The following is a 25,111-nucleotide window of genomic DNA, read 5'->3' on the forward strand; positions in this document are numbered from 1 at the left end:
GACTACAAAGATGTTGTGTGAGGCTCTGTGGATTGCTTGGCACCTGCTTGTGGTGTTGTAGGCATGGGGAACTGGGTTGAGGGGAGCTGATGTCCATGGGAATCCCTTTGTAGTGTCCGGCGGGTTGACCCAGGGGAGTGTGTTTTGGTAGGCAGAGGTTTGGTTGGTAGGAGGAGGGGTTGCCTGGAGTAAGGAGGCTGCTGATCTGCTTTGTGTCCTTGTGTGTCCTTTCAGAATGTGTACAAGTCCGACCTTCTGTGGCTGAGGGGCATTGGGTGGTCCCCAAGTGGTTCGCTGGACGATGAGAAGAATAAGAGGGCGAGCATGATCCTGAGTGAGAAGAACTATCGTCAGCACCCAGACACCATCAAATTCACAAGCATTCCTGACTCAATGCCTATGGTTCTGGCAAAGCACAACTCTGAAATTATGGACCATGTGAGATTTCTTTGTGTGTGCAAGCTGAAGGAAATGAGCGGCTGCCTTTCCCTGGGCTTTGGGCTCTCTCCTTCCAGGGCCTGTTTTTTGCGGGGGTGGGTTATTGCATGCTCTTGCATCAGGGACGTGTGTTCCTTGTTTTAGACCAAATTCCATTTTGTGTGGTTGGAGCAGTGATTGGGTGCAGTGTGGAAAAGAAAAGTGTGAAGCGTTGGAAAGTTTTGGTGTGAGAAAAGGCATTCCTGAGTCAGTGCAAAGTAGAGGCCCCTTGCTTCAGTTTGCTGCGCTATGTTGCTGTCTGAGCTTGTTGGCCTGTACTTGCGTGATCTTATTTCCCGTTGTATTAATTTTTTCAGCGCTCGTACACATCGGCCTGGGAGAAAGATAAAACCAGCGTTCACATTATGCCGGATACCCCTGGTATTTTGCTAGCCCAGCAGAACCAGTTGAACTTGAGTGAGGTGGGTGTTTGAGCCAGGCTTAAGTGTCCAGTGCTGGGCAGTGCTGTGGCCCGTGAAGCAGTGTTGCTTGAGGGGCGTGCTTGTTTTTCCTTCAGAAACTGTACAAGCTTGCGATGGAGGAAGAGAAGAAGAAGGGCTACGACATGCGGGCAGATGCCATTCCCATCAAGGCTGCTAAAGCTTCCAGAGACATTGCAAGTGATGTAAGTACACAGGAGCCCTTGGTGGCAGAGCGTATCGGGCAGTTTCCAGGTGCTTGAGGTTGAAGCCCAACGTTAGCCGAATGGAGGCAAGAACGCTCTCACCTGCCCTTACCATTCAGGTGGCCCGTAAACGTGTTGGTTCTGGAGGGTCTGCCTGTAGCTGTCCCTGCATGTTATGGGTGTGTGGTGTTGTGAGGGAATGTGTAGACAGTGTGGAGAGGGTGAGTGTGGGAGCTGGGTGATGGACATGATGCAAAGCCGCGTGCCTCGTGGGCTTGTGGCAGCATGTCCTTGTGCAACAGATGGGATTTTGAGGTGGTGTGCTGCGCTGCGTGCTGCCAGTCTGCACGCCCCTGATGTTGCAGCTGCACAGCCGAGCTGGACATGAGGAAACAAAACCCAAACCAAGTTTTGTGTTAAGACCTATCACGAATATGATTTTTTGTACTGCTTTGGTTTAGCAGCAATTTAAGAATTATTAATATTTTTGAGGTAGATCACAGAATTAGGTTATATAAATCTTAACAGCACTGAAGCATCAGCCAATTTAACAGAGTCGTTCAATGGAATTTGTTACAGGCAAAATATTGACATATTTAAAGACTTGAGGATGGCAAGGATCACGTGAAACTTACAGCAGCGTTGCACACACAGAGGTGCGGTTCAAATCAAATCACACACACAGGACAGACAGACCGACAAACAGCTCTAAATCAAGTCACACACACACAGCCAGCCAGCCAGCCAACAGTTCTGAATCCAATTGCACACACACAAACACCCCAAGGTTTGCTTGTGATTAAAATTTCCCTTTTCATGAGTTGCATGAATTACTCACTTTTATATGCTGGCATTCATCAACGGACGTTCAGTGAACCCTGCAAAGTTAGGACGTTTAATCCTCATGAAATCATCGATGAACGATCCTTCAATCCTCACGAAATATACCCTGAGAGGTGTCCCGGCTCAAGGAGAGATACTGGGTCACAAGACCTGCTGCAATCCCGGGGAACTCAAGCTCCCTTTTGGCTCACTATTTATAGGATCTAGAGATGGTTGGCTTTGGTCAGTATTTTACATTCTGGCCACAATTTGTGCTGAGGCATTCTGGTATACAATTCAGGAAGCAGATGGCCCAAGTGTATGGACAGGGAGTGTCTGACACCCAAATTGCTGCACTTACGACCAAGATAACACCACAAAAGGGCTTATCCTGGGATCTCAGAGTGGCCTCGGGGGCTGCACCACCACAGACCGGGGCATTAATCATTTCTGTCTGGATTGGGGGCAGGTGCAGTCACTGTAGGCCTGTCATTCCTGTGCCCCAGAGTATCTTTTCAGGGCTTAGCTCTGCAATTTACTCTCTCATGCGAGATTCTGTGGTTCAGATTTGTTCCCTTACTGTAGGGAGATGAGTTGAATCTCTCATCAGTCTTACTTGACATTTCAGTAAGAGGCGAGGGAAAAAGTGTGGTGTTGGCCCTTGACACTTCCCAAGCTTAGTGGCTGTAGGCCTGCGGCTGCGAACACACACCGGGCTGGGAGAATACGAGTCCTGAGCACTGTGCAGGAGAGCATGGAGCAGTGGTGTGTGTCAGCTGCTGTGGGCTGTGTGGGTGAGTGCAGTCAGGGCTGTGCAGGTGAGGCCCAGGTTGCCTGCTGGAGCAGTCCGGTGGTTTTTGCCAAGTTTTGCATCCCAGCTGCTGAGCTGGCCTCTCTGTGCAGATGCTTAGGTTGTGCAGAGACCCTGTCTGCTGGCATGCATCGCTGCTGGTGCCCAAGCTAGCTTGGTTGGAGTTGCCGTCTGAGCCTCCATGTGCTTCCCGTGGCCCAGAGTAGGCGTGGGGTGGGATGGAAGTGTAGGACACAGTAGGGCTGTGCTGCGCGTGGCGATCTTGCCAGGCTCCATTAGCAAAGTGCTCGTTCATAGATGCTGCTGCAGAGTCGTGTCAGGAGGGAGAAGAGCCGGTCAGGAACTTACTGAGCTTCTTTAACCCTGCAGTACAGGTATAAAGAAGGCTATCGCAAGCAGCTTGGCCACCACATAGGTGCCCGCAACATAGAGGATGATCCGAAGATGATGTGGTCGATGCATGTAGCCAAGATCCAGAGTGACAGGGAGTACAAGAAAGCCTTTGAGAAGACAAAGACACACTTCAGTAGCCCGGTGGACATGCTGGGCATCGTGTTGGCCAAGAAATGTCAGGAGTTGGTCAGCGACATTGATTACAAGCACACTCTGCATCGGTGGACCTGTCTGCCAGACCAGAACGATGTTGTACAAGCCAGGAAAGTGTACGACCTTCAGAGTGATGTAAGTTATTCTTTAGTGGCTGTGTGACAACCAGAGGTGTCTGTTGTGTTCTTTTCCTTTGTTGGAGAAGGTCCAGGTGGGGAGCATGAGTCTATGCTGATTCTGTGGGACTGAGTGTGTGTTGTGGCCATACTGTGTTGGTGAGAGTTGGTGTTGTGATGGGGCAGTGGTGCAGTTTGTGTGGGGTGTAACTTTGTGGTCGCAGAAGAGTCCTGTCTTGCCTTGATCATTTTGTGGGGAGGGTTGCTGCAGGTGGCTAGAGTTGTGTATGGCAGGGGAAGGGCAACGGAGTCACGTATTATCTTTTGGAGGACCGACAGTGGGCAAAGGCAAGCCATGTGTGCAGTGGAGAATGGTATAAAGAGCATTAGGTGATGAGGTACAAGGCTCCACGTGTGCTTTTGCCAACTGGAGAGCACTGAGGTTTGGTTGGTAGGAGGAGGGGTTGCGTGGAGTAAGGAGGCTGCTGATCTGCTTTGTGTCCTTGCGTGTCCTTTCAGAATGTGTACAAGTCCGACCTTCTGTGGCTGAGGGGCACTGGGTGGTCCCCAAGTGGTTCGCTGGACGATGAGAAGAATAAGAGGGCAAGCATGATCCTGAGTGAGAAGAACTATCGTCAGCACCCAGACACCATCAAATTCACAAGCATTCCTGACTCAATGCCTATGGTTCTGGCAAAGCACAACTCTGAAATTATGGACCATGTGAGATTTCTTTGTGTGTGCAAGCTGAAGGAAATGAGCGGCTGCCTTTCCCTGGGCTTTGGGCTCTCTCCTTCCAGGGCCTGTTTTTTGCGGGGGTGGGTTATTGCATGCTCTTGCATCAGGGACGTGTGTTCCTTGTTTTAGACCAAATTCCATTTTGTGTGGTTGGAGCAGTGATTGGGTGCAGTGTGGAAAAGAAAAGTGTGAAGCGTTGGAAAGTTTTGGTGTGAGAAAAGGCATTCCTGAGTCAGTGCAAAGTAGAGGCCCCTTGCTTCAGTTTGCTGCGCTATGTTGCTGTCTGAGCTTGTTGGCCTGTACTTGCGTGATCTTATTTCCCGTTGTATTAATTTTTTCAGCGCTCGTACACATCGGCCTGGGAGAAAGATAAAACCAGCGTTCACATTATGCCGGATACCCCTGGTATTTTGCTAGCCCAGCAGAACCAGTTGAACTTGAGTGAGGTGGGTGTTTGAGCCAGGCTTAAGTGTCCAGTGCTGGGCAGTGCTGTGGCCCGTGAAGCAGTGTTGCTTGAGGGGCGTGCTTGTTTTTCCTTCAGAAACTGTACAAGCTTGCGATGGAGGAAGAGAAGAAGAAGGGCTACGACATGCGGGCAGATGCCATTCCCATCAAGGCTGCTAAAGCTTCCAGAGACATTGCAAGTGATGTAAGTACACAGGAGCCCTTGGTGGCAGAGCGTATCGGGCAGTTTCCAGGTGCTTGAGGTTGAAGCCCAACGTTAGCCGAATGGAGGCAAGAACGCTCTCACCTGCCCTTACCATTCAGGTGGCCCGTAAACGTGTTGGTTCTGGAGGGTCTGCCTGTAGCTGTCCCTGCATGTTATGGGTGTGTGGTGTTGTGAGGGAATGTGTAGACAGTGTGGAGAGGGTGAGTGTGGGAGCTGGGTGATGGACATGATGCAAAGCCGCGTGCCTCGTGGGCTTGTGGCAGCATGTCCTTGTGCAACAGATGGGATTTTGAGGTGGTGTGCTGCGCTGCGTGCTGCCAGTCTGCACGCCCCTGATGTTGCAGCTGCACAGCCAAGCTGGACATGAAAAACTCAAAGGAAGTTTTTGTTTAAAAATGAAGACAGTGTAAAAGTAAATATTTTTTTATTATTATTAGGTATTCATATCAAAATTTATTTCATATATGTGTTCGGTGTCTCTGTTAAACTTCCGTGTCTGTCTCTATGCTCTTCCCATTTTTTTCTCCTGAATAGATTGAATACGAGTTTAATTGGCTATCGTTCTTGAGTGTCACTAACTGATTCTTAGCGGGTATTTATTGAACTTTGGGATTTTCGTATCCGTGTCATAATTTCAGGACTTTTTTTACTCTCAGTTGCTGAGTAGTAGCTCTTAATATGTAGGCCAGGGAGTCTCTGCGAAAATGTGAAGTTCATATCAGGCAGATAATGTTATATGAGTCCTTTTGTAGCTGTACACTGCAGTTCATCAGCTGAATGCTTTCTCTTTGGTTTCAGATCCTACGTTCTCTGGAGGTTGTGCCACAGGGGCTGCTAGGGACATAAAGAAAACTAAGCTAAAATTCACTGAATGCTTTTTTTGCCTATAGTACAGGTATAAAGAAGGCTATCGCAAGCAGCTTGGCCACCACATAGGTGCCCGCAACATAGAGGATGATCCGAAGATGATGTGGTCGATGCACGTAGCCAAGATCCAGAGTGACAGGGAGTACAAGAAAGCCTTTGAGAAGACAAAGACACACTTCAGTAGCCCGGTGGACATGCTGGGCATCGTGTTGGCCAAGAAATGTCAGGAGTTGGTCAGCGACATTGATTACCGCCACTATCTGCATCAGTGGATCTGTCTGCCAGACCAGAATGATGTTATCCATGCTAAGAAGGCCTATGATCTACAGAGTGATGTGAGTACTCACTGATAAGCATTGGTGTTCTGATGTGTATGTCATTTCCTTGGAATATAAACTGTAGAATCTGTTTGAAGTCTCTCCCTCATAAAGTGTTTTTTCACATTGTGTTTTGATTTACCTATTCCAGTCAAAGTCCTAAGATTTTTAGGAGCGAATTAATCTGTGTGTAAGGAAGGTTGAGTATTATGATGGTTTATATAATCAGTTAGCCAAATAGTAGAATTAGCTGCGTATAATCCTTCATAATAGACAATTTTAATGCCTTGATATGCAGATTAACTGCATATAATGAGGGAATTGCCTAGTATGACTTTTTTTTTAGTTGCATGACTTTAGTGGAGAGGATTCCTTTGTTCTATCTTGGAGAAAATGGTTTAAATTAAGACCTGCTGTTCTTAGTGGGTGACCATTTATTTGTTGGGAACAAATGTTACAGGAAAAGTTTACACTGACTTTCAGGGTTTTGTTTTACTCTTTGACCATTCCCCAACATGTTGCTTGGTGAATGATACCTCGAAGACAGATAAGGAGTCTGAATCTAGGTCACTAACAGAGATTGTTTTGCTGATTGAACTAGGAGGAAGGCAACTTACAAAAAGTAAGCATTAGTTACATGGTAGATATGAAATGTTTAACTGGCAATATTAATGAGACAGCTGTCTTTGTATTTTGTAACAGAACTGCTACAAATCTGACCTTGAATGGTTGCGGGGCATCGGTTGGGTCCCAATTGGTTCCTTGGCCGTTGAAAAAGCCAAAAAGGCGGGGGAGATCTTGAGTGATAAAATATACCGTCAGCCTCCAGACACAATCAAGTTTACTAGCGTCACTGATTCTCTAGAGATGGTCTTAGCCAAGCAGAATGCGGAGACCATGAATAAGGTGAGTCTTGATTTGATTAGGTAACACGTCAGCAGTCTCCATCTAAACCCTGGAGACAGGACTAGAAATACAGATATGTGGTTGCTGTGTGAGATTTCTGCACAGCGAGGCTTTAAAAGTGTGTTACATTCTTGGTAATCAACAGGTAACATATTTTCAGCAAGTGCAAATTTAATAATATCTTCCAAGTTATCAGGTTAAATTGGAATTTTCAGTTGTGAAGCTTTCCACATACTCTACTGTGTATCTAGTAATTTCTTACCTAACTTTAATCTATTTTTTAATATAGCAATTTGTCTAATAAATCTAATAATTTAGCAAGTTTATCTAGTAATTAATAAACTACTTGTTTTAGGGCAGTCTTTGAAATATCCGTATTTTAAACAATTCAGCTCATTACTTAAAATGTAAGAGTTTTTCTGAATCTGTGGCCCTGATCTCAATCCTATTTATGTTAATAAAACTATTTCCTCTTTCAAACAGGCCTTGTTCTTAGAGTTTAGATCTCTGTGTGTCTGATTAGCAATCTGTGCCTTTTTTCTAAACATTTTTTTTAGCAGAATTCTTAACCTGGACAATAAGTATCTAGAGGAGTGAATATAAAATCTCCTTGCTATATAAGGAATAAGGATTTTTTAGACTTGGAGTACAGAGCTGTAATTCTTCTTATGTTTTAGGAGATCTCCAAGCAGTCACCACTTTTTTTCCCCCTTTAATATATGTTCTTTCTCCTGCAGCGTTTATATACTGAGGCCTGGGATAAAGACAAGACGCAAATCCACATAATGCCTGACACACCTGAAATCACACTGGCAAAACAGAACATGCAGAACTACAGTATGGTGAGTGTGCTAGCTCTCCAAATATAACTGGTCTGTTTCATGGCTGGATCATCAATATTCTAATAAAACTTATATAGATGATACCATCAGTTTCTTTAAGTAACCCCCAATATTTATCCTCAAAACTGTGACTTTAAATAGACAGTTTGCATATTTGTACAGTAGTGCATACATACAGCAGTGAGCACTATTGAGAATAAATTCCATGAGAAGTTGTGTGTCTCCAGTGAATTTTTGGGGAGTCATTTCTGCCAGTGTGCGTACTGTTGGGAAGGCACAAAATTCATGCCAACAGTGGAAATACCAAAAAGGTAATTCCCAACACAATTCTGAAGAGCAGTGATCCCAGTGTTCAGTGTTAGCTTGGGTAAATAAACTCACATCAGTAAGAGGTGGCTTTAAAAAGTAAGTTTTATTCCATTCATATAGAAGAATAGTTTATCTCTAAAATTGTAGTCAATGTTATGTTATTTAAAGTATTGAAAGAAAAAAATCATTAGCTAATGTATTTGGCAAAGATCTTCCTTTGATATGAATTTGTATCAGCTACTGATCTAGGGCTTTGAGTTAAGAAAGTTGGATAAAGCTGGGTTAGAATAAATCTTAACACAATTTTTAAAACCTACTATACTTACAAGCAGTTTGTTTTGCATAGAATATAATATATGGAACTTACTTATATGAATCCCATTGTTTAATTCTAGAAACTCTACAAACAAGCCATGGAAGACGCAAAAAAGAAAGGCTATGATTTGAGAAGTGATGCTATCCCCATTCAAGCTGCCAAAGCATCCAGGCAAATTGCCAGTGATGTAAGAAACTACTCTCTTCTTTCTTTGTGTGGTGACATCTCATCTCTGCAACCTGAAAGTTATCAGCTGGATTCTGTAAAAGGCATTTCAATGGAACCGTGATCTCAAATAATAGATTTTTGGAAGCCAATTATTTTATATGTTTAAAGACTTAATTGTAAAAATTAAATGTTGAGAAGTTATAAGGACAATGTAATGCTGCTATCATGTTAATTTTATAGCTCATAAACCTGTATCTTTAATTAAATCTTAACAGTATGTATATTATAATATTTAATAAGGATTAAATATATTTAATAAGGAGAGGATTATTTCTCACTAATATTAGTGAAGAGGGTTTTTTCCAAAAAGACTTACTTAAAAATCTCTGTTTAGGGTTCTAACTCAAATCTCAAAAATTTAATGAGACAATACATGTTATTAGCCCCAGAATTGCTTTGACAGTTTGGTTTTTTTGACTGTAGGTTATAGAGAAATTTGGAGAGTTTGTTATTAGAAATATTTAGTATGACTAACTGTTATTTAGAGGTGATATAGAAATATAGTATCTTGATTTATATTTCAGTACAAATACAAAGAAGGCTATCGCAAGCAGCTTGGCCACCACATAGGTGCCCGCAACATAGAGGATGATCCGAAGATGATGTGGTCGATGCACGTAGCCAAGATCCAGAGTGACAGGGAGTACAAGAAAGCCTTTGAGAAGACAAAGACACACTTCAGTAGCCCGGTGGACATGCTGGGCATCGTGTTGGCCAAGAAATGTCAGGAGTTGGTCAGCGACATTGATTACCGCCACTATCTGCATCAGTGGATCTGTCTGCCAGACCAGAATGATGTTATCCATGCTAAGAAGGCCTATGATCTACAGAGTGATGTGAGTAAATCGTTAAATTTGTATTGCATAATTAAATATACTGGGTCTTGTGCAATGTATTTTTTTTAAAGATATATAATATGCCTTAGTTGCTTGCATCAGACATGTTGATAGAGGTGAAATGTTTAAGATTCGCTCATCAAAATTATGTTTAATCCTATTTTCTCAGTCCTTAGCCTGAGGTGTAATTTGTGTGTAACTCTGGTATTTGTAGAGTTCTTCAATAACTCTGTTCTTCTTGTTAGTTAATAATTATTTTACTAAACCTTCAAAAAGAACAATTGTTTTCAAAACCATATCCTGCTACTGTGCAGAAATATATACAATTGTTCATGTAGACTGGGATATGCTTATTCATAATTATTTTAATATTTGATCACACTTGCACATATATAATGAACTTTCAAATTTTTTCAGGCTGTTTACAAATCAGACCTGGAATGGCTAAGAGGTATTGGATGGGTTCCTATTGGTTCCGTGGAAGTTGAGAAAGCCAAGAAAGCCGGAGAAATCCTGAGTGAAAGGAAGTATCGTCAACCAGCAGACCAAATTAAATTTACTAGTGTGACAGATTCTTTGGCCATGGTCTTAGCCAAGCAAAATGCTGAGATAATGAACAAGGTGAGGGGTTCTTTTTTTGGTCAAAATCCCTAGTATTACTAGCTAAGAGAGGTGAAAAATACAAAATAAGACTAAACACTTTTGTTGTGGGCTTTGAGAAAATGAATGTCCCAATTCAGCCTTTGCACAAGAAAGCTCTTATCTCAGGGTTCTGTCTGAACTGAACACTTAGTAAAAAAGTCCAGAGAAAATTCACCTAAAGCACATGTTTTTCAAGAGTAATAGTAAAAATTGTGATGAATTTCCCTCTTCCTCCCATGTCAGCTGAAATCCTATTTTTAAATGTTTGTTTGGTATGTTTTTTCTATTTTGTTAATGCTACTTCACTATACAAAGCTCATCTCTGCCAGAACAGGCTACATTTTCTTGCAGTTCTTAGACAATACTGTGAAATCTGAAAAAAACAAGTTCCAGGAAGGTGTTAGGGTATGTCCAGAGGTGGTGGTGCCATGAGTATGCTATAAGATAGGATGTAGCAGAATATCGAGGCTTTTACTGCATCTGCTGTAATGATGTATTGTTGACTGAATGTCATACTGCGTGATGAACAAGTTATGAGGAAATAGCTTATGTTCTCTGAAAGTGAAGCTTCTGCAATTTATCTCAGACCTGGAGGATGAAAGTCGCAAAGTACCTACTCCTTCTCTTTAGTAAGAAACATATATCAAACAAGTCGTACAGATACGGCAGAATAATGAATATAGTTTTCCTCCTACAGCAGTGTCCCAGCAATCCTAAATCAATCAATTGCTGTGCCAACTTAGCCTGAGAAATAATAAGGAAGGACAAAGTTTTCTTCTTGAGCTGTTCAGTGAGAAGCTTTGCTAGGTCAGGGTATTTAAAGCTTGCTTGAACTACCCCTCGCAGTTTGTAAAATACTTTCTTTGGACAAATGTATTAGTTTGGTTATATCTATCTTGTTCTGCTTCAAGATTTCTTTTATATCATAGATATGTTTTTGGTAACTACTGCTTTCAAATTTGCAGCCTTTCCATCATGACACACATAGAGAAACTTTAAAGGAATATGTTTTCTTCTCTCCTAGCGTTTATACACAGAAGCCTGGGATGCAGACAAAACATCAATTCACATCATGCCTGACACACCGACAATTTTGTTAGCGAAGGCCAATGCAGCTAATGTCAGCCAGGTAAGAACGTTTAAACATATACTAAAGTAATGGAGATTAAGAAATTCAGTGAGCATTTCTTTAACCATAACAAACTTCTAAAATATGCATTGATTAAAATTTTAAGAAAAAATTAAGAAATGTAGAAATTTCATCTTTCAGAATATTGACAAGCCATTTTCTGTCTTCTTTTCTGTAGAAACTTTATACACAAGCCTGGGAAGAGGCCAAACAGAAGGGCTATGACATGAGAGCTGATGCAATTCCAATCCGAAGTGCAAAGGCATCAAGAGATATTGCGAGTGATGTATGTTCTTCCTTTACATTTATTTTCAATTAGCTTGAGAAACAAGAATGAAGTAATAAGATATGTACAACATAAAAAACCATGGTATATCAGATTCATCTTCAAAGCCTACTAATGAATTCACTGGAGAAAGAAAATGGGCAACAGTTTCCAAAAGGAACATTGAATTATAAATCTTGGCATTAAGCAGATATTAGAAAATAATAAACTACAGTACAAATAAAAAAAAGCTGTGGAGCAAGAGTGCATTAGGCATTTCTAAACTGTAAATCAGTATATTTCATAGCATAAAAAAATATATTTGTGATCAGTAGCAATAGGAAAGATGGGAAATTCATCCCAGATTCACTATTTCTTTTAATACTTATTTTTGCATTTCTAGTACAAATACAAAGAAACGCACGAGAAGCAGAAAGGGCACTACATTGGGTGCCGAACTGCCCAGGAGGATCCCAAACTATCGTGGGCTGCGCGTGCCATGCTGCTGCAGAACGACCGAATTTACAGGAAGGCGTACCACGATTCGAAGGCGCAGATCCACATACCAGTCGATGCGATGTCAGTGCAGGCAGCCAAGGAGTGCCAGACCCTGGTCAGTGATGTGGACTACCGGCACCGCTTTCACCACTGGACCTGTCTGCCTGACCAGAATGACGTGATCCATGCAAAGAAGGCCTACGACCTACAGAGTGATGTGAGTGAGAGTAACTGTAGAAAAGCTTTGTGGCAGGTGTGTGAGGCTCTGTTTGTTGCTGACAGTGCAGATATCCTTTCAGAGGCACGTTCATGAGGCTGCAGTCAGTCCTGGTATGTTTATTTTAATTCATCTGGATGATCCTTTCCGAATCAGTAGTGTTTTCAGTGTGGGGGCCAGAAATATTCCAGGCAGTTCACATGGAAGGGAAAGGTATGTTTCTGATAGTTTCTTGGTCTACCGTAGAAAGTTTGCTTGCAGGTTACACCGCTGGTCTGCACGTAGCCAGTATCTTTAAAAGACCAGTAATGTCCTTGCTGTGCCAATGAGGGGTTTAGCTGTGTGTGGAAAAGACCTGGCATGCCACAGTCTCACTGATGACTTGCTGTGTAACTGTACGAGAAGGAGCTTGGGGAAAGCCTTGTACAAAACCCCTCTGTACGTAGAGTTGTCTCTGCAATGTGAGTAACCCTTGGTTTATTTGTAGAACGTGTACAAGTCAGACCTGGAATGGTTGCGAGGCATTGGGTGGTTGCCAGAAGGCTCTGTGGATGTGGTCAAAGCCAAGAGAGCCCAGGACCTCCTGAATGAGAAGTTGTACCGCACGCGGCCGGAGGACATGAAATTCACCAGCATTACTGACACGCCAGACATCGTCCAGGCTAAGATCAACGCTTTGCAGATCAGTGACGTAAGCTTACCTTCCACTTACCTTTCATTTATGTGATGACATTTCTTTCCTTTGTGGTGGAGAGTAGAATTCCAACCACGGGAATCACTAATTGGAAAGTATTGCAAATCAGAATTACCGACGCATTGGTGTTGGTGGGTCTTTTTCAGTGCTCAGACCATAGTGAAATGTCATTATGCTTCCTTTCTCCTTAGAATCTGTATCGTGAAGCCTGGGATAAAGATAAGACGCAGATTTCCATACCTTCCGATACTCCTGTAATGCTGCAGTCCAAACTCAATGCTCTCAACATCAGCAACGTAAGAGAATACAATCATTATGCATCTGAAGTATAACAAAATGAGGAGTATGACAATTGCTCTTCCAGAGTATGTTTTAAGAAAAGGCATTGGTGTTCAGAAAGTCTTGACTGCATGTGACAAGGGTGTTTAATTTTCTTTGCAGAAACATTATCAGAAAGCCTGGGACGAGGCCAAGGCGAAAAGCTATGACCTAAGAGCTGATGCCATTCCCATCAAACAGGCCAAAGTTTCCAGAGACATTGCTAGTGAGGTACAGTCTTCTCTTAATGTGATTGCTGCGTCTGTCTCTTCCTGCATCCAGCTCAGCAGAGCTGAGTGCAGTTCAGTTCAAAGGGTTGACAGCTTAGGAAGCTGAAAGCCCTTTGTTCCTTAGTCGCGTTCAGGTGAGCAATGTGTGGCTGCTCACGTTGCTTCTGTATTTCTAGTACAAGTACAAAGAAACGCACGAGAAGCAGAAAGGGCACTACATTGGGTGCCGAACTGCCCAGGAGGATCCCAAACTATCGTGGGCTGCGCGTGCCATGCTGCTGCAGAACGACCGAATTTACAGGAAGGCGTACCACGATTCGAAGGCGCAGATCCACATACCAGTCGATGCGATGTCAGTGCAGGCAGCCAAGGAGTGCCAGACCCTGGTCAGTGATGTGGACTACCGGCACCGCTTTCACCACTGGACCTGTCTGCCTGACCAGAATGACGTGATCCATGCAAAGAAGGCCTACGACCTACAGAGTGATGTGAGTGAGAGTAACTGTAGAAAAGCTTTGTGGCAGGTGTGTGAGGCTCTGTTTGTTGCTGACAGTGCAGATATCCTTTCAGAGGCACGTTCATGAGGCTGCAGTCAGTCCTGGTATGTTTATTTTAATTCATCTGGATGATCCTTTCCGAATCAGTAGTGTTTTCAGTGTGGGGGCCAGAAATATTCCAGGCAGTTCACATGGAAGCCATGGTGTTTTGGGCCACTGTAGAATGTTTGCTTGCAGTTTGCTTTCAGACTGCTTGCAGGTTACACCGCTGGTCTGCACATAGCCAGTATCTTTAAAAGACCAGTAATGTCCTTGCTGTGCCAATGAGGGGTTTAGCTGTGTGTGGAAAAGACCTGGCATGCCACAGTCTCACTGACGACTTGCTGTGTAACTGTACGAGAAGGAGCTTGGGGAAAGCCTTGTACAAAACCCCTCTGTACGTAGAGTTGTCTCTGCAATGTGAGTAACCCTTGGTTTATTTGTAGAACGTGTACAAGTCAGACCTGGAATGGTTGCGAGGCATTGGGTGGTTGCCAGAAGGCTCTGTGGATGTGGTCAAAGCCAAGAGAGCCCAGGACCTCCTGAATGAGAGGTTGTACCGCACACGGCCGGAGGACATGAAATTCACCAGCATTACTGACACGCCAGACATCGTCCAGGCTAAGATCAACGCTTTGCAGATCAGTGACGTAAGCTTACCTTCCACTTACCTTTCATTTATGTGATGACATTTCTTTCCTTTGTGGTGGAGAGTAGAATTCCAACCACGGGAATCACTAATTGGAAAGTATTGCAAATCAGAATTACCGACGCATTGGTGTTGGTGGGTCTTTTTCAGTGCTCAGACCATAGTGAAATGTCATTATGCTTCCTTTCTCCTTAGAATCTGTATCGTGAAGCCTGGGATAAAGATAAGACGCAGATTTCCATACCTTCCGATACTCCTGTAATGCTGCAGTCCAAACTCAATGCTCTCAACATCAGCAACGTAAGAGAATACAATCATTATGCATCTGAAGTATAACAAAATGAGGAGTATGACAATTGCTCTTCCAGAGTATGTTTTAAGAAAAGGCATTGGTGTTCAGAAAGTCTTGACTGCATGTGACAAGGGTGTTTAATTTTCTTTGCAGAAACATTATCAGAAAGCCTGGGACGAGGCCAAGGCGAAAAGCTATGACCTAAGAGCTGATGCCATTCCCATCAAACAGGCCAAAGTTTCCAGAGACATTGCTAGTGAGGTACAGTCTTCTCTTAATGTGATTGCTGCGTCTGTCTCTTCCTGCATCCAGCTCAGCAGAGCTGAGTGCAGTTCAGTTCAAAGGGTTGACAGCTTAGGAAGCTGAAAGCCCTTTGTTCCTTAGTCGCGTTCAGGTGAGCAATGTGTGGCTGCTCACGTTGCTTCTGTATTTCTAGTACAAGTACAAAGAAACGCACGAGAAGCAGAAAGGGCACTACATTGGGTGCCGAACTGCCCAGGAGGATCCCAAACTATCGTGGGCTGCGCGTGCCATGCTGCTGCAGAACGACCGAATTTACAGGAAGGCGTACCACGATTCGAAGGCGCAGATCCACATACCAGTCGATGCGATGTCAGTGCAGGCAGCCAAGGAGTGCCAGACCCTGGTCAGTGATGTGGACTACCGGCACTACTTTCACCGCTGGACCTGTCTGCCTGACCAGAATGACGTGATCCATGCAAGGAAGGCCTACGACCTACAGAGTGATGTGAGTGAGAGTAACTGTAGAAAAGCTTTGTGGCAGGTGTGTGAGGCTCTGTTTGTTGCTGACAGTGCAGATATCCTTTCAGAGGCACGTTCATGAGGCTGCAGTCAGTCCTGGTATGTTTATTTTAATTCATCTGGATGATCCTTTCCGAATCAGTAGTGTTTTCAGTGTGGGGGCCAGAAATATTCCAGGCAGTTCACATGGAAGCCATGGTGTTTTGGGCCACTGTAGAATGTTTGCTTGCAGTTTGCTTTCAGACTGCTTGCAGGTTACACCGCTGGTCTGCACATAGCCAGTATCTTTAAAAGACCAGTAATGTCCTTGCTGTGCCAATGAGGGGTTTAGCTGTGTGTGGAAAAGACCTGGCATGCCACAGTCTCACTGACGACTTGCTGTGTAACTGTACGAGAAGGAGCTTGGGGAAAGCCTTGTACAAAACCCCTCTGTACGTAGAGTTGTCTCTGCAATGTGAGTAACCCTTGGTTTATTTGTAGAACGTGTACAAGTCAGACCTGGAATGGTTGCGAGGCATTGGGTGGTTGCCAGAAGGCTCTGTGGATGTGGTCAAAGCCAAGAGAGCCCAGGACCTCCTGAATGAGAGGTTGTACCGCACGCGGCCGGAGGACATGAAATTCACCAGCATTACTGACACGCCAGACATCGTCCAGGCTAAGATCAACGCTTTGCAGATCAGTGACGTAAGCTTACCTTCCACTTACCTTTCATTTATGTGATGACATTTCTTTCCTTTGTGGTGGAGAGTAGAATTCCAACCACGGGAATCACTAATTGGAAAGTATTGCAAATCAGAATTACCGACGCATTGGTGTTGGTGGGTCTTTTTCAGTGCTCAGACCATAGTGAAATGTCATTATGCTTCCTTTCTCCTTAGAATCTGTATCGTGAAGCCTGGGATAAAGATAAGACGCAGATTTCCATACCTTCCGATACTCCTGTAATGCTGCAGTCCAAACTCAATGCTCTCAACATCAGCAACGTAAGAGAATACAATCATTATGCATCTGAAGTATAACAAAATGAGGAGTATGACAATTGCTCTTCCAGAGTATGTTTTAAGAAAAGGCATTGGTGTTCAGAAAGTCTTGACTGCATGTGACAAGGGTGTTTAATTTTCTTTGCAGAAACATTATCAGAAAGCCTGGGACGAGGCCAAGGCGAAAAGCTATGACCTAAGAGCTGATGCCATTCCCATCAAACAGGCCAAAGTTTCCAGAGACATTGCTAGTGAGGTACAGTCTTCTCTTAATGTGATTGCTGCGTCTGTCTCTTCCTGCATCCAGCTCAGCAGAGCTGAGTGCAGTTCGGTTCAAAGGGTTGACAGCTTAGGAAGCTGAAAGCCCTTTGTTCCTTAGTTGCGTTCAGGTGAGCAATGTGTGGCTGCTCACGTTGCTTCTGTATTTCTAGTACAAGTACAAAGAAACGCACGAGAAGCAGAAAGGGCACTACATTGGGTGCCGAACTGCCCAGGAGGATCCCAAACTATCGTGGGCTGCGCGTGCCATGCTGCTGCAGAACGACCGAATTTACAGGAAGGCGTACCACGATTCGAAGGCGCAGATCCACATACCAGTCGATGCGATGTCAGTGCAGGCAGCCAAGGAGTGCCAGACCCTGGTCAGTGATGTGGACTACCGGCACTACTTTCACCACTGGACCTGTCTGCCTGACCAGAATGACGTGATCCATGCAAAGAAGGCCTACGACCTACAGAGTGATGTGAGTGAGAGTAACTGTAGAAAAGCTTTGTGGCAGGTGTGTGAGGCTCTGTTTGTTGCTGACAGTGCAGATATCCTTTCAGAGGCACGTTCATGAGGCTGCAGTCAGTCCTGGTATGTTTATTTTAATTCATCTGGATGATCCTTTCCGAATCAGTAGTGTTTTCAGTGTGGGGGCCAGAAATATTCCAGGCAGTTCACATGGAAGCCATGGTGTTTTGGGCCACTGTAGAATGTTTGCTTGCAGTTTGCTTTCAGACTGCTTGCAGGTTACACCGCTGGTCTGCACATAGCCAGTATCTTTAAAAGACCAGTAATGTCCTTGCTGTGCCAATGAGGGGTTTAGCTGTGTGTGGAAAAGACCTGGCATGCCACAGTCTCACTGATGACTTGCTGTGTAACTGTACGAGAAGGAGCTTGGGGAAAGCCTTGTACAAAACCCCTCTGTACGTAGAGTTGTCTCTGCAATGTGAGTAACCCTTGGTTTATTTGTAGAACGTGTACAAGTCAGACCTGGAATGGTTGCGAGGCATTGGGTGGTTGCCAGAAGGCTCTGTGGATGTGGTCAAAGCCAAGAGAGCCCAGGACCTCCTGAATGAGAGGTTGTACCGCACACGGCCGGAGGACATGAAATTCACCAGCATTACTGACACGCCAGACATCGTCCAGGCTAAGATCAACGCTTTGCAGATCAGTGACGTAAGCTTACCTTCCACTTACCTTTCATTTATGTGATGACATTTCTTTCCTTTGTGGTGGAGAGTAGAATTCCAACCACGGGAATCACTAATTGGAAAGTATTGCAAATCAGAATTACCGACGCATTGGTGTTGGTGGGTCTTTTTCAGTGCTCAGACCATAGTGAAATGTCATTATGCTTCCTTTCTCCTTAGAATCTGTATCGTGAAGCCTGGGATAAAGATAAGACGCAGATTTCCATACCTTCCGATACTCCTGTAATGCTGCAGTCCAAACTCAATGCTCTCAACATCAGCAACGTAAGAGAATACAATCATTATGCATCTGAAGTATAACAAAATGAGGAGTATGACAATTGCTCTTCCAGTTTTTGGCCTGAGTCTTTTAGATTTTGCTGTAAATGGTGGTGTACTAATCCCATCATCGAGTACGTTTGTATTGTAAACAGCAGATTGCATCTAGGAGCTCTTTAGGCAGAGTGTGTTGTTGATGAACCAGTGAGCAGTGTTTATGAACCAGACATTCATTAAGCAAGGATACCCGAGGTGTTGATCTGGAATCCATTCCGCTCTATTCTCTCTCTATCCGTGTGCACGTGAAATTGATGGAACTGCTTCCATGGAACATGCCAGCACTGATGCCTTTCATCCTAAACTGCGTAGATTCCTGAAGGAGTGACTCACGGAGTTGGCAGCCTTGCTTGATAGGTTGTGTGTTCGTGAGCAAACTCCAAAGTTCAGTGGGCATTTCCACACAACTCCTCCTCCCTTTGACAAAAACTGGAAGATACTTTCCACGGAGTTGTTGTTGGAGTCTGTAGACTCATCCACCCTGACATTTTCTGCAGATTTGTGTTGTTTCACTCAAGAGTTTTATGAGGCTAACACACTGGAGATTCTGTAAAGCTAGAAATATTTCCCATTTTGCATTTTCAGCAGGACTTGACTGGGACTTTGCCTGGAAATTGTATTTACTCCCAGCCTTTCTTGATGTTGGTAGTTTGTTAAATATTTTTCAAAAGTACTTGATGTGATTGAATTAGGCATGAAATATTTCATGTGCTATTGCAACAGACATTTCACTTCCCCTGTTTTTGTCTTGCTTGTGCTTTGATTACTGTTTTTTACTGAGTTCCTTATGGCCTGACCTGCAATAGCATTCAGTTTCTGAATTTTCACAGTCATCAAAAATGAACTAAAAAGTGCGTCATTTACACACTGTACTAGTGACAAAATTGCCAGCTGGGCTGACCAAGCTTCTGTGGAGCGAGATACCACTAAAGAAGGAGCCCTCGTGTTCTTGGGCTTGATGTCCTGGACAGGTTGGGTGTCTCGAGACACACGAAGGCACTTTGGTTTCTGTTCAGTCTCCTAAATGGACTGAGTGTCTCTGTCTACGCTCACTTTCTTGATAGGACTAAAAAAAGCTGGTAAAGAAAGAAGTCCCTAGCAGCTGTCAGGAGGCTTCATAACTTAAGTAAGGTCTGCATATGTTTTGTCAGTGGAACAGATGTTTTGTTCCCTGTAGTTATGACCCTGCAATCAGGTGTGTGTGAGCAGAAGCTCTGACTGTTGTAGGGTCATGCAGAATTCAATGTTGGCCATAGAGGTGTACGCTCTGTCAGTTGGACTTCCTGTTTGGGGCCTGTGTGGTGAGCTTATGCATGTGCTCAGCAGTAGTCTGTTAGAGAGGATGTTGTGATGTGTTTTCAGGAATATTTCAGCCGCCTCTTTGTGTTCTGGATTTTGCACCTACTTTAAGTCATGAGTTGTCTGTTAAGACAGTTGCCAGGGTCGTTATTGTAACCCTTCCAGTTACAGGGGACAAACAGAGTATCCAAGGTGTTAATTCCAAGAGAGCAGGTTTTAAGAAAAGGCATTGGTGTCAGAGAGTCCTGACTGCATGTAACAAGGGTGATTAATTTTCTTTGCAGAAACATTATCAGAAAGCCTGGGACGAGGCCAAGGCGAAAAGCTATGACCTAAGAGCTGATGCCATTCCCATCAAACAGGCCAAAGTTTCCAGAGACATTGCTAGTGAGGTACAGTCTTCTCTTAATGTGATTGCTGCGTCTGTCTCTTCCTGCATCCAGCTCAGCAGAGCTGAGTGCAGTTCAGTTCAGCTAGAAGTGATGTACTGTTTTGTGCCCCTGTGTTATTTTAAAGCCCGTTGTGAGCACTTCTTTCTTTCTACAGCTTCAAGCTGCCTATTGCTAAGTGCTCCGTGAATAAGAGGACATGTGATATGTTTGTGAGATTGCTCAGAATGCTGGGTAACAAAGTGTGAATTTTCAGACACCAAGCAACAATTTAAAGCTGATTAGGGCAGGGGCTGCACTTGTGGTTGCTGCTGAGTTCTTGCAGTTCCTGTAATCACCACTATCCAATACTTTCTCTGTAAATATATGAAATGTGGCTGGCTCTCCGAGTGGTCTTACAGAACGTGCAGGTGTCTGCTTCAGTACCATTTTTCAATATTTATGAGTGTTAAGAAAAGCCAGTCATACTTTTAAAAAATGGTGGGTGATGGGGAATACTTTTTTGGGGAGCTTGAAGGCCAGTCTTTTGAGTGGTCTGGAGCTTTGTCTGTGCTAAGGCAAAACCTGTGGGAAATGTGTCAAAGGGTTGACAGCTGAGGAAGCTGAAAGCCCTTTGTTCCTTAGTTGCGTTCAGGTGAGCAATGTGTGGCTGCTCACGTTGCTTCTGTATTTCTAGTACAAGTACAAAGAAACGCACGAGAAGCAGAAAGGGCACTACATTGGGTGCCGAACTGCCCAGGAGGATCCCAAACTATCGTGGGCTGCGCGTGCCATGCTGCTGCAGAACGACCGAATTTACAGGAAGGCGTACCACGATTCGAAGGCGCAGATCCACATACCAGTCGATGCGATGTCAGTGCAGGCAGCCAAGGAGTGCCAGACCCTGGTCAGTGATGTGGACTACCGGCACTACTTTCACCGCTGGACCTGTCTGCCTGACCAGAATGACGTGATCCATGCAAGGAAGGCCTACGACCTACAGAGTGATGTGAGTGAGAGTAACTGTAGAAAAGCTTTGTGGCAGGTGTGTGAGGCTCTGTTTGTTGCTGACAGTGCAGATATCCTTTCAGAGGCACGTTCATGAGGCTGCAGTCAGTCCTGGTATGTTTATTTTAATTCATCTGGATGATCCTTTCCGAATCAGTAGTGTTTTCAGTGTGGGGGCCAGAAATATTCCAGGCAGTTCACATGGAAGCCATGGTGTTTTGGGCCACTGTAGAATGTTTGCTTGCAGTTTGCTTTCAGTTGCTTGCAGGTTACACCGCTGGTCTGCACGTAGCCAGTATCTTTATAAGACCAGTAATGTCCTTGCTGTGCCAATGAGGGGTTTAGCTGTGTGTGGAAAAGACCTGGCATGCCACAGTCTCACTGATGACTTGCTGTGTAACTGTACGAGAAGGAGCTTGGGGAAAGCCTTGTACAAAACCCCTCTGTACGTAGAGTTGTCTCTGCAATGTGAGTAACCCTTGGTTTATTTGTAGAACGTGTACAAGTCAGACCTGGAATGGTTGCGAGGCATTGGGTGGTTGCCAGAAGGCTCTGTGGATGTGGTCAAAGCCAAGAGAGCCCAGGACCTCCTGAATGAGAGGTTGTACCGCACGCGGCCGGAGGACATGAAATTCACCAGCATTACTGACACGCCAGACATCGTCCAGGCTAAGATCAACGCTTTGCAGATCAGTGACGTAAGCTTACCTTCCACTTACCTTTCATTTATGTGATGACATTTCTTTCCTTTGTGGTGGAGAGTAGAATTCCAACCACGGGAATCACTAATTGGAAAGTATTGCAAATCAGAATTACCGACGCATTGGTGTTGGTGGGTCTTTTTCAGTGCTCAGACCATAGTGAAATGTCATTATGCTTCCTTTCTCCTTAGAATCTGTATCGTGAAGCCTGGGATAAAGATAAGACGCAGATTTCCATACCTTCCGATACTCCTGTAATGCTGCAGTCCAAACTCAATGCTCTCAACATCAGCAACGTAAGAGAATACAATCATTATGCATCTGAAGTATAACAAAATGAGGAGTATGACAATTGCTCTTCCAGAGTATGTTTTAAGAAAAGGCATTGGTGTTCAGAAAGTCTTGACTGCATGTGACAAGGGTGTTTAATTTTCTTTGCAGAAACATTATCAGAAAGCCTGGGACGAGGCCAAGGCGAAAAGCTATGACCTAAGAGCTGATGCCATTCCCATCAAACAGGCCAAAGTTTCCAGAGACATTGCTAGTGAGGTACAGTCTTCTCTTAATGTGATTGCTGCGTCTGTCTCTTCCTGCATCCAGCTCAGCAGAGCTGAGTGCAGTTCGGTTCAAAGGGTTGACAGCTTAGGAAGCTGAAAGCCCTTTGTTCCTTAGTCGCGTTCAGGTGAGCAATGTGTGGCTGCTCACGTTGCTTCTGTATTTCTAGTACAAGTACAAAGAAACGCACGAGAAGCAGAAAGGGCACTACATTGGGTGCCGAACTGCCCAGGAGGATCCCAAACTATCGTGGGCTGCGCGTGCCATGCTGCTGCAGAACGACCGAATTTACAGGAAGGCGTACCACGATTCGAAGGCGCAGATCCACATACCAGTCGATGCGATGTCAGTGCAGGCAGCCAAGGAGTGCCAGACCCTGGTCAGTGATGTGGACTACCGGCACTACTTTCACCGCTGGACCTGTCTGCCTGACCAGAATGACGTGATCCATGCAAGGAAGGCCTACGACCTACAGAGTGATGTGCGTATGTGTACAGATGCGGTAGTTACTGCTGTTGTTTTTTAATGTTTTATATTCTTGTTTTGATGGTTTGATATTATACAGTCACAAAGGATTTATCTTTTGACTGTTTTCCTCAGTTTTTCATGTTACTGCTATTTCCTGTTATTTTCATCCTTTAAAAAGTATTGGTATTACCTCTAAAGTTTATAAAACCTTTAGTTGGTATCTGCTATGTTACATATGCTTTTGGAATATTGTTATTTGGAGAGGACGAAGGTTTTGTCTGTGTTACTTCGATGGGACTTATGAAATAGCATCTGTTTGCTACTTTGGGATCAAGTGGTTTTATTGCTCCTGTTTATCTGTGTAGACTTGGAAATTTATTTAATTGCAACAAAACTATGTAAGATAGCAGGTAAGATGCTTTAGTGGCCAATTTCAAAGCAGGAGGAGCCCATGCGGCTGATTTCCTGACTTGGTTTTGCTGCTTATCAGTCAGCATCAGTCACTCTTCCTCTGTTTCGATTATAATTAGATTCGGTGGTGAGATTCATGTTCCTTGCTGAAGGATTTGCTCGATTAAAACTTAAATAATGTTGCCTGATACCAATTCAGGAGTTATGCTAGTTAGCTGTAGTCCCCATTACCTCTATAACCATTTTTTTCCTCCTTTTTGTCAAATTTCCTGGTGGGCAGCTTGGTATTTTGTTTGGACTTGTAAATTGTTGAAGTGACTAGAGGAGTAAGTATTTTGGAGGGGACAGGAAGACTCTTTTAAGATATTAATACTCATCATCATCAACAGCAATTCTGTTCAGTTGTTTCCCCCCTATTTAACTGCATAAGGTTTAGAATGTATTGTTTAAGAAATGAACTACTTAAAACCTGGTTCCCACATTTTACTTATGACACTGAACATCTCTTGCATGTGAAAGGATTAATCTAGCTGTAGCTGATTTGACATTTTCTAAAACGTATACTGCTTCATAGAGTTTAAAATAATTAAGACAGTCATTTTAAACACAATGTTTTCCTTTTCTGACCATGTCTGATATAGGTTGTCTATAAGTCAGACCTAGAATGGCTCCGTGGAATTGGCTGGTTGCCTAATGACTCTCCGGATGTTAAGAGAGTGAAGCATGCCCAGGATCTCCTGAGTGATAATGTGTATCGTACACCTATTGAAAGCCTGAAATACACCAGTGTTGTTGATTCTCCAGATGTTCTTCTAGCTAAAGTGAATGCCGAACAAGTCAGCATTGTACGTTACAATGTTCTTAAGTTGTTTCAAGGCTCTAAACAGTTAAAGAGAAATCTCACTGCTAAAATATAGAATTGATCAGTGGTATTTTAAGTCAAGTTTAATGCTTTTCCAGACATTTTACTGTTTAGACATGATAACTCAGGAGAGATTTATGGGATTTTATGTTATCGACAAGTGAAATTCCATAATTACAATATCATAAAATGAACTGTTTTAACAGCCAAAGTACAAAGAAGCCTGGGAAAAGGACAAGACTATGATCCATATTATGCCAGACACACCTGAAATCAACCTAGCCAAGACTAATGCTGCTAATTATAGCCAGGTATGCTTATCATTCTATTTTCTACATTGCTATAGAATAGTATGTGTATCCTGTGAATTTTAACATTCTGAGGTGTTACTTACAAAGTTGAGGATTAAGTCACGTGACTGTCATTAAAGTCTGTCCTCATACAGGGCTTGCAGCATTCCCTTCCCTCTGCTGAGTATTCTTGAAGTATTTAGGCATTTTAAAATAAATGCTTGCATACAGCTGTTTAAAAATTAGTGTGTGTGTATATATATATATATATAGTTGAAATGGATGAGAGCCCAAGGCATATATTTTCTAAACTTTTACAAACACCCTTGTACACAGTATAGGTTGCAAATCTGGTGTTGCAGATACTGTTCATGTTTGAAAGGTAGTAAGATTTGCAGCAGTATTTATGACTAGGAGCAGGAGTAATGCATAAAAAATTCTCACAGTATTTCACCAAACAAATGGCAGTAAACTGTGTGTTTCTTTAATGGCAAATGCCAGAGTAGTTAGCATGTGTGACATTTGCTGTCTTTTCAGAAACTGTATAAAGAAGCTTGGGATGAGATGAAGATGAGTTGTGATTTGAGAGCGGATGCAATCCCAATCAAGGCAGCCAAAGCTTCTAGAGAAATTGCTAGTGATGTAAGTGCCAAAAGAGCCATCTAGCTCTTCACATGCCTTAAGAGCTATTTCATGGTAACTGCTAGTAATGATGATCTT

The 25,111-nt window shown here is 43.6% G+C and overlaps 1 protein-coding gene across 1 annotated transcript in view; it reads left to right on the forward strand.

Moving 5' to 3' along the window:
- The window catches only part of NEB (nebulin), a 125,448-nt gene that overhangs the window by 41,857 nt on the left and 58,480 nt on the right, over positions 1–25,111 (forward strand). Inside the window, exons 47-77 of the mRNA XM_075711405.1 lie at positions 235–438; positions 795–899; positions 995–1,102; positions 3,105–3,416; positions 3,917–4,120; positions 4,477–4,581; positions 4,677–4,784; positions 5,696–6,007; positions 6,692–6,895; positions 7,633–7,737; positions 8,442–8,549; positions 9,115–9,426; positions 9,844–10,047; positions 11,093–11,197; positions 11,376–11,483; positions 15,333–15,644; positions 16,139–16,342; positions 16,537–16,641; positions 16,787–16,894; positions 17,070–17,381; positions 17,876–18,079; positions 18,274–18,378; positions 20,013–20,120; positions 20,794–21,105; positions 21,599–21,802; positions 21,997–22,101; positions 22,247–22,354; positions 22,530–22,841; positions 23,881–24,084; positions 24,308–24,412; positions 24,929–25,033. Of these exons, the coding sequence (XP_075567520.1) occupies positions 235–438; positions 795–899; positions 995–1,102; positions 3,105–3,416; positions 3,917–4,120; positions 4,477–4,581; positions 4,677–4,784; positions 5,696–6,007; positions 6,692–6,895; positions 7,633–7,737; positions 8,442–8,549; positions 9,115–9,426; positions 9,844–10,047; positions 11,093–11,197; positions 11,376–11,483; positions 15,333–15,644; positions 16,139–16,342; positions 16,537–16,641; positions 16,787–16,894; positions 17,070–17,381; positions 17,876–18,079; positions 18,274–18,378; positions 20,013–20,120; positions 20,794–21,105; positions 21,599–21,802; positions 21,997–22,101; positions 22,247–22,354; positions 22,530–22,841; positions 23,881–24,084; positions 24,308–24,412; positions 24,929–25,033 (5,517 nt within the window). The remainder of the gene's footprint in view (positions 1–234; positions 439–794; positions 900–994; positions 1,103–3,104; positions 3,417–3,916; positions 4,121–4,476; positions 4,582–4,676; positions 4,785–5,695; positions 6,008–6,691; positions 6,896–7,632; positions 7,738–8,441; positions 8,550–9,114; positions 9,427–9,843; positions 10,048–11,092; positions 11,198–11,375; positions 11,484–15,332; positions 15,645–16,138; positions 16,343–16,536; positions 16,642–16,786; positions 16,895–17,069; positions 17,382–17,875; positions 18,080–18,273; positions 18,379–20,012; positions 20,121–20,793; positions 21,106–21,598; positions 21,803–21,996; positions 22,102–22,246; positions 22,355–22,529; positions 22,842–23,880; positions 24,085–24,307; positions 24,413–24,928; positions 25,034–25,111) is intronic.

The sequence above is a fragment of the Pelecanus crispus genome, chromosome 5, assembly GCF_030463565.1.
Source record: "Pelecanus crispus isolate bPelCri1 chromosome 5, bPelCri1.pri, whole genome shotgun sequence".
In the NCBI taxonomy this organism is placed as follows: Eukaryota; Metazoa; Chordata; class Aves; order Pelecaniformes; family Pelecanidae; genus Pelecanus; species Pelecanus crispus.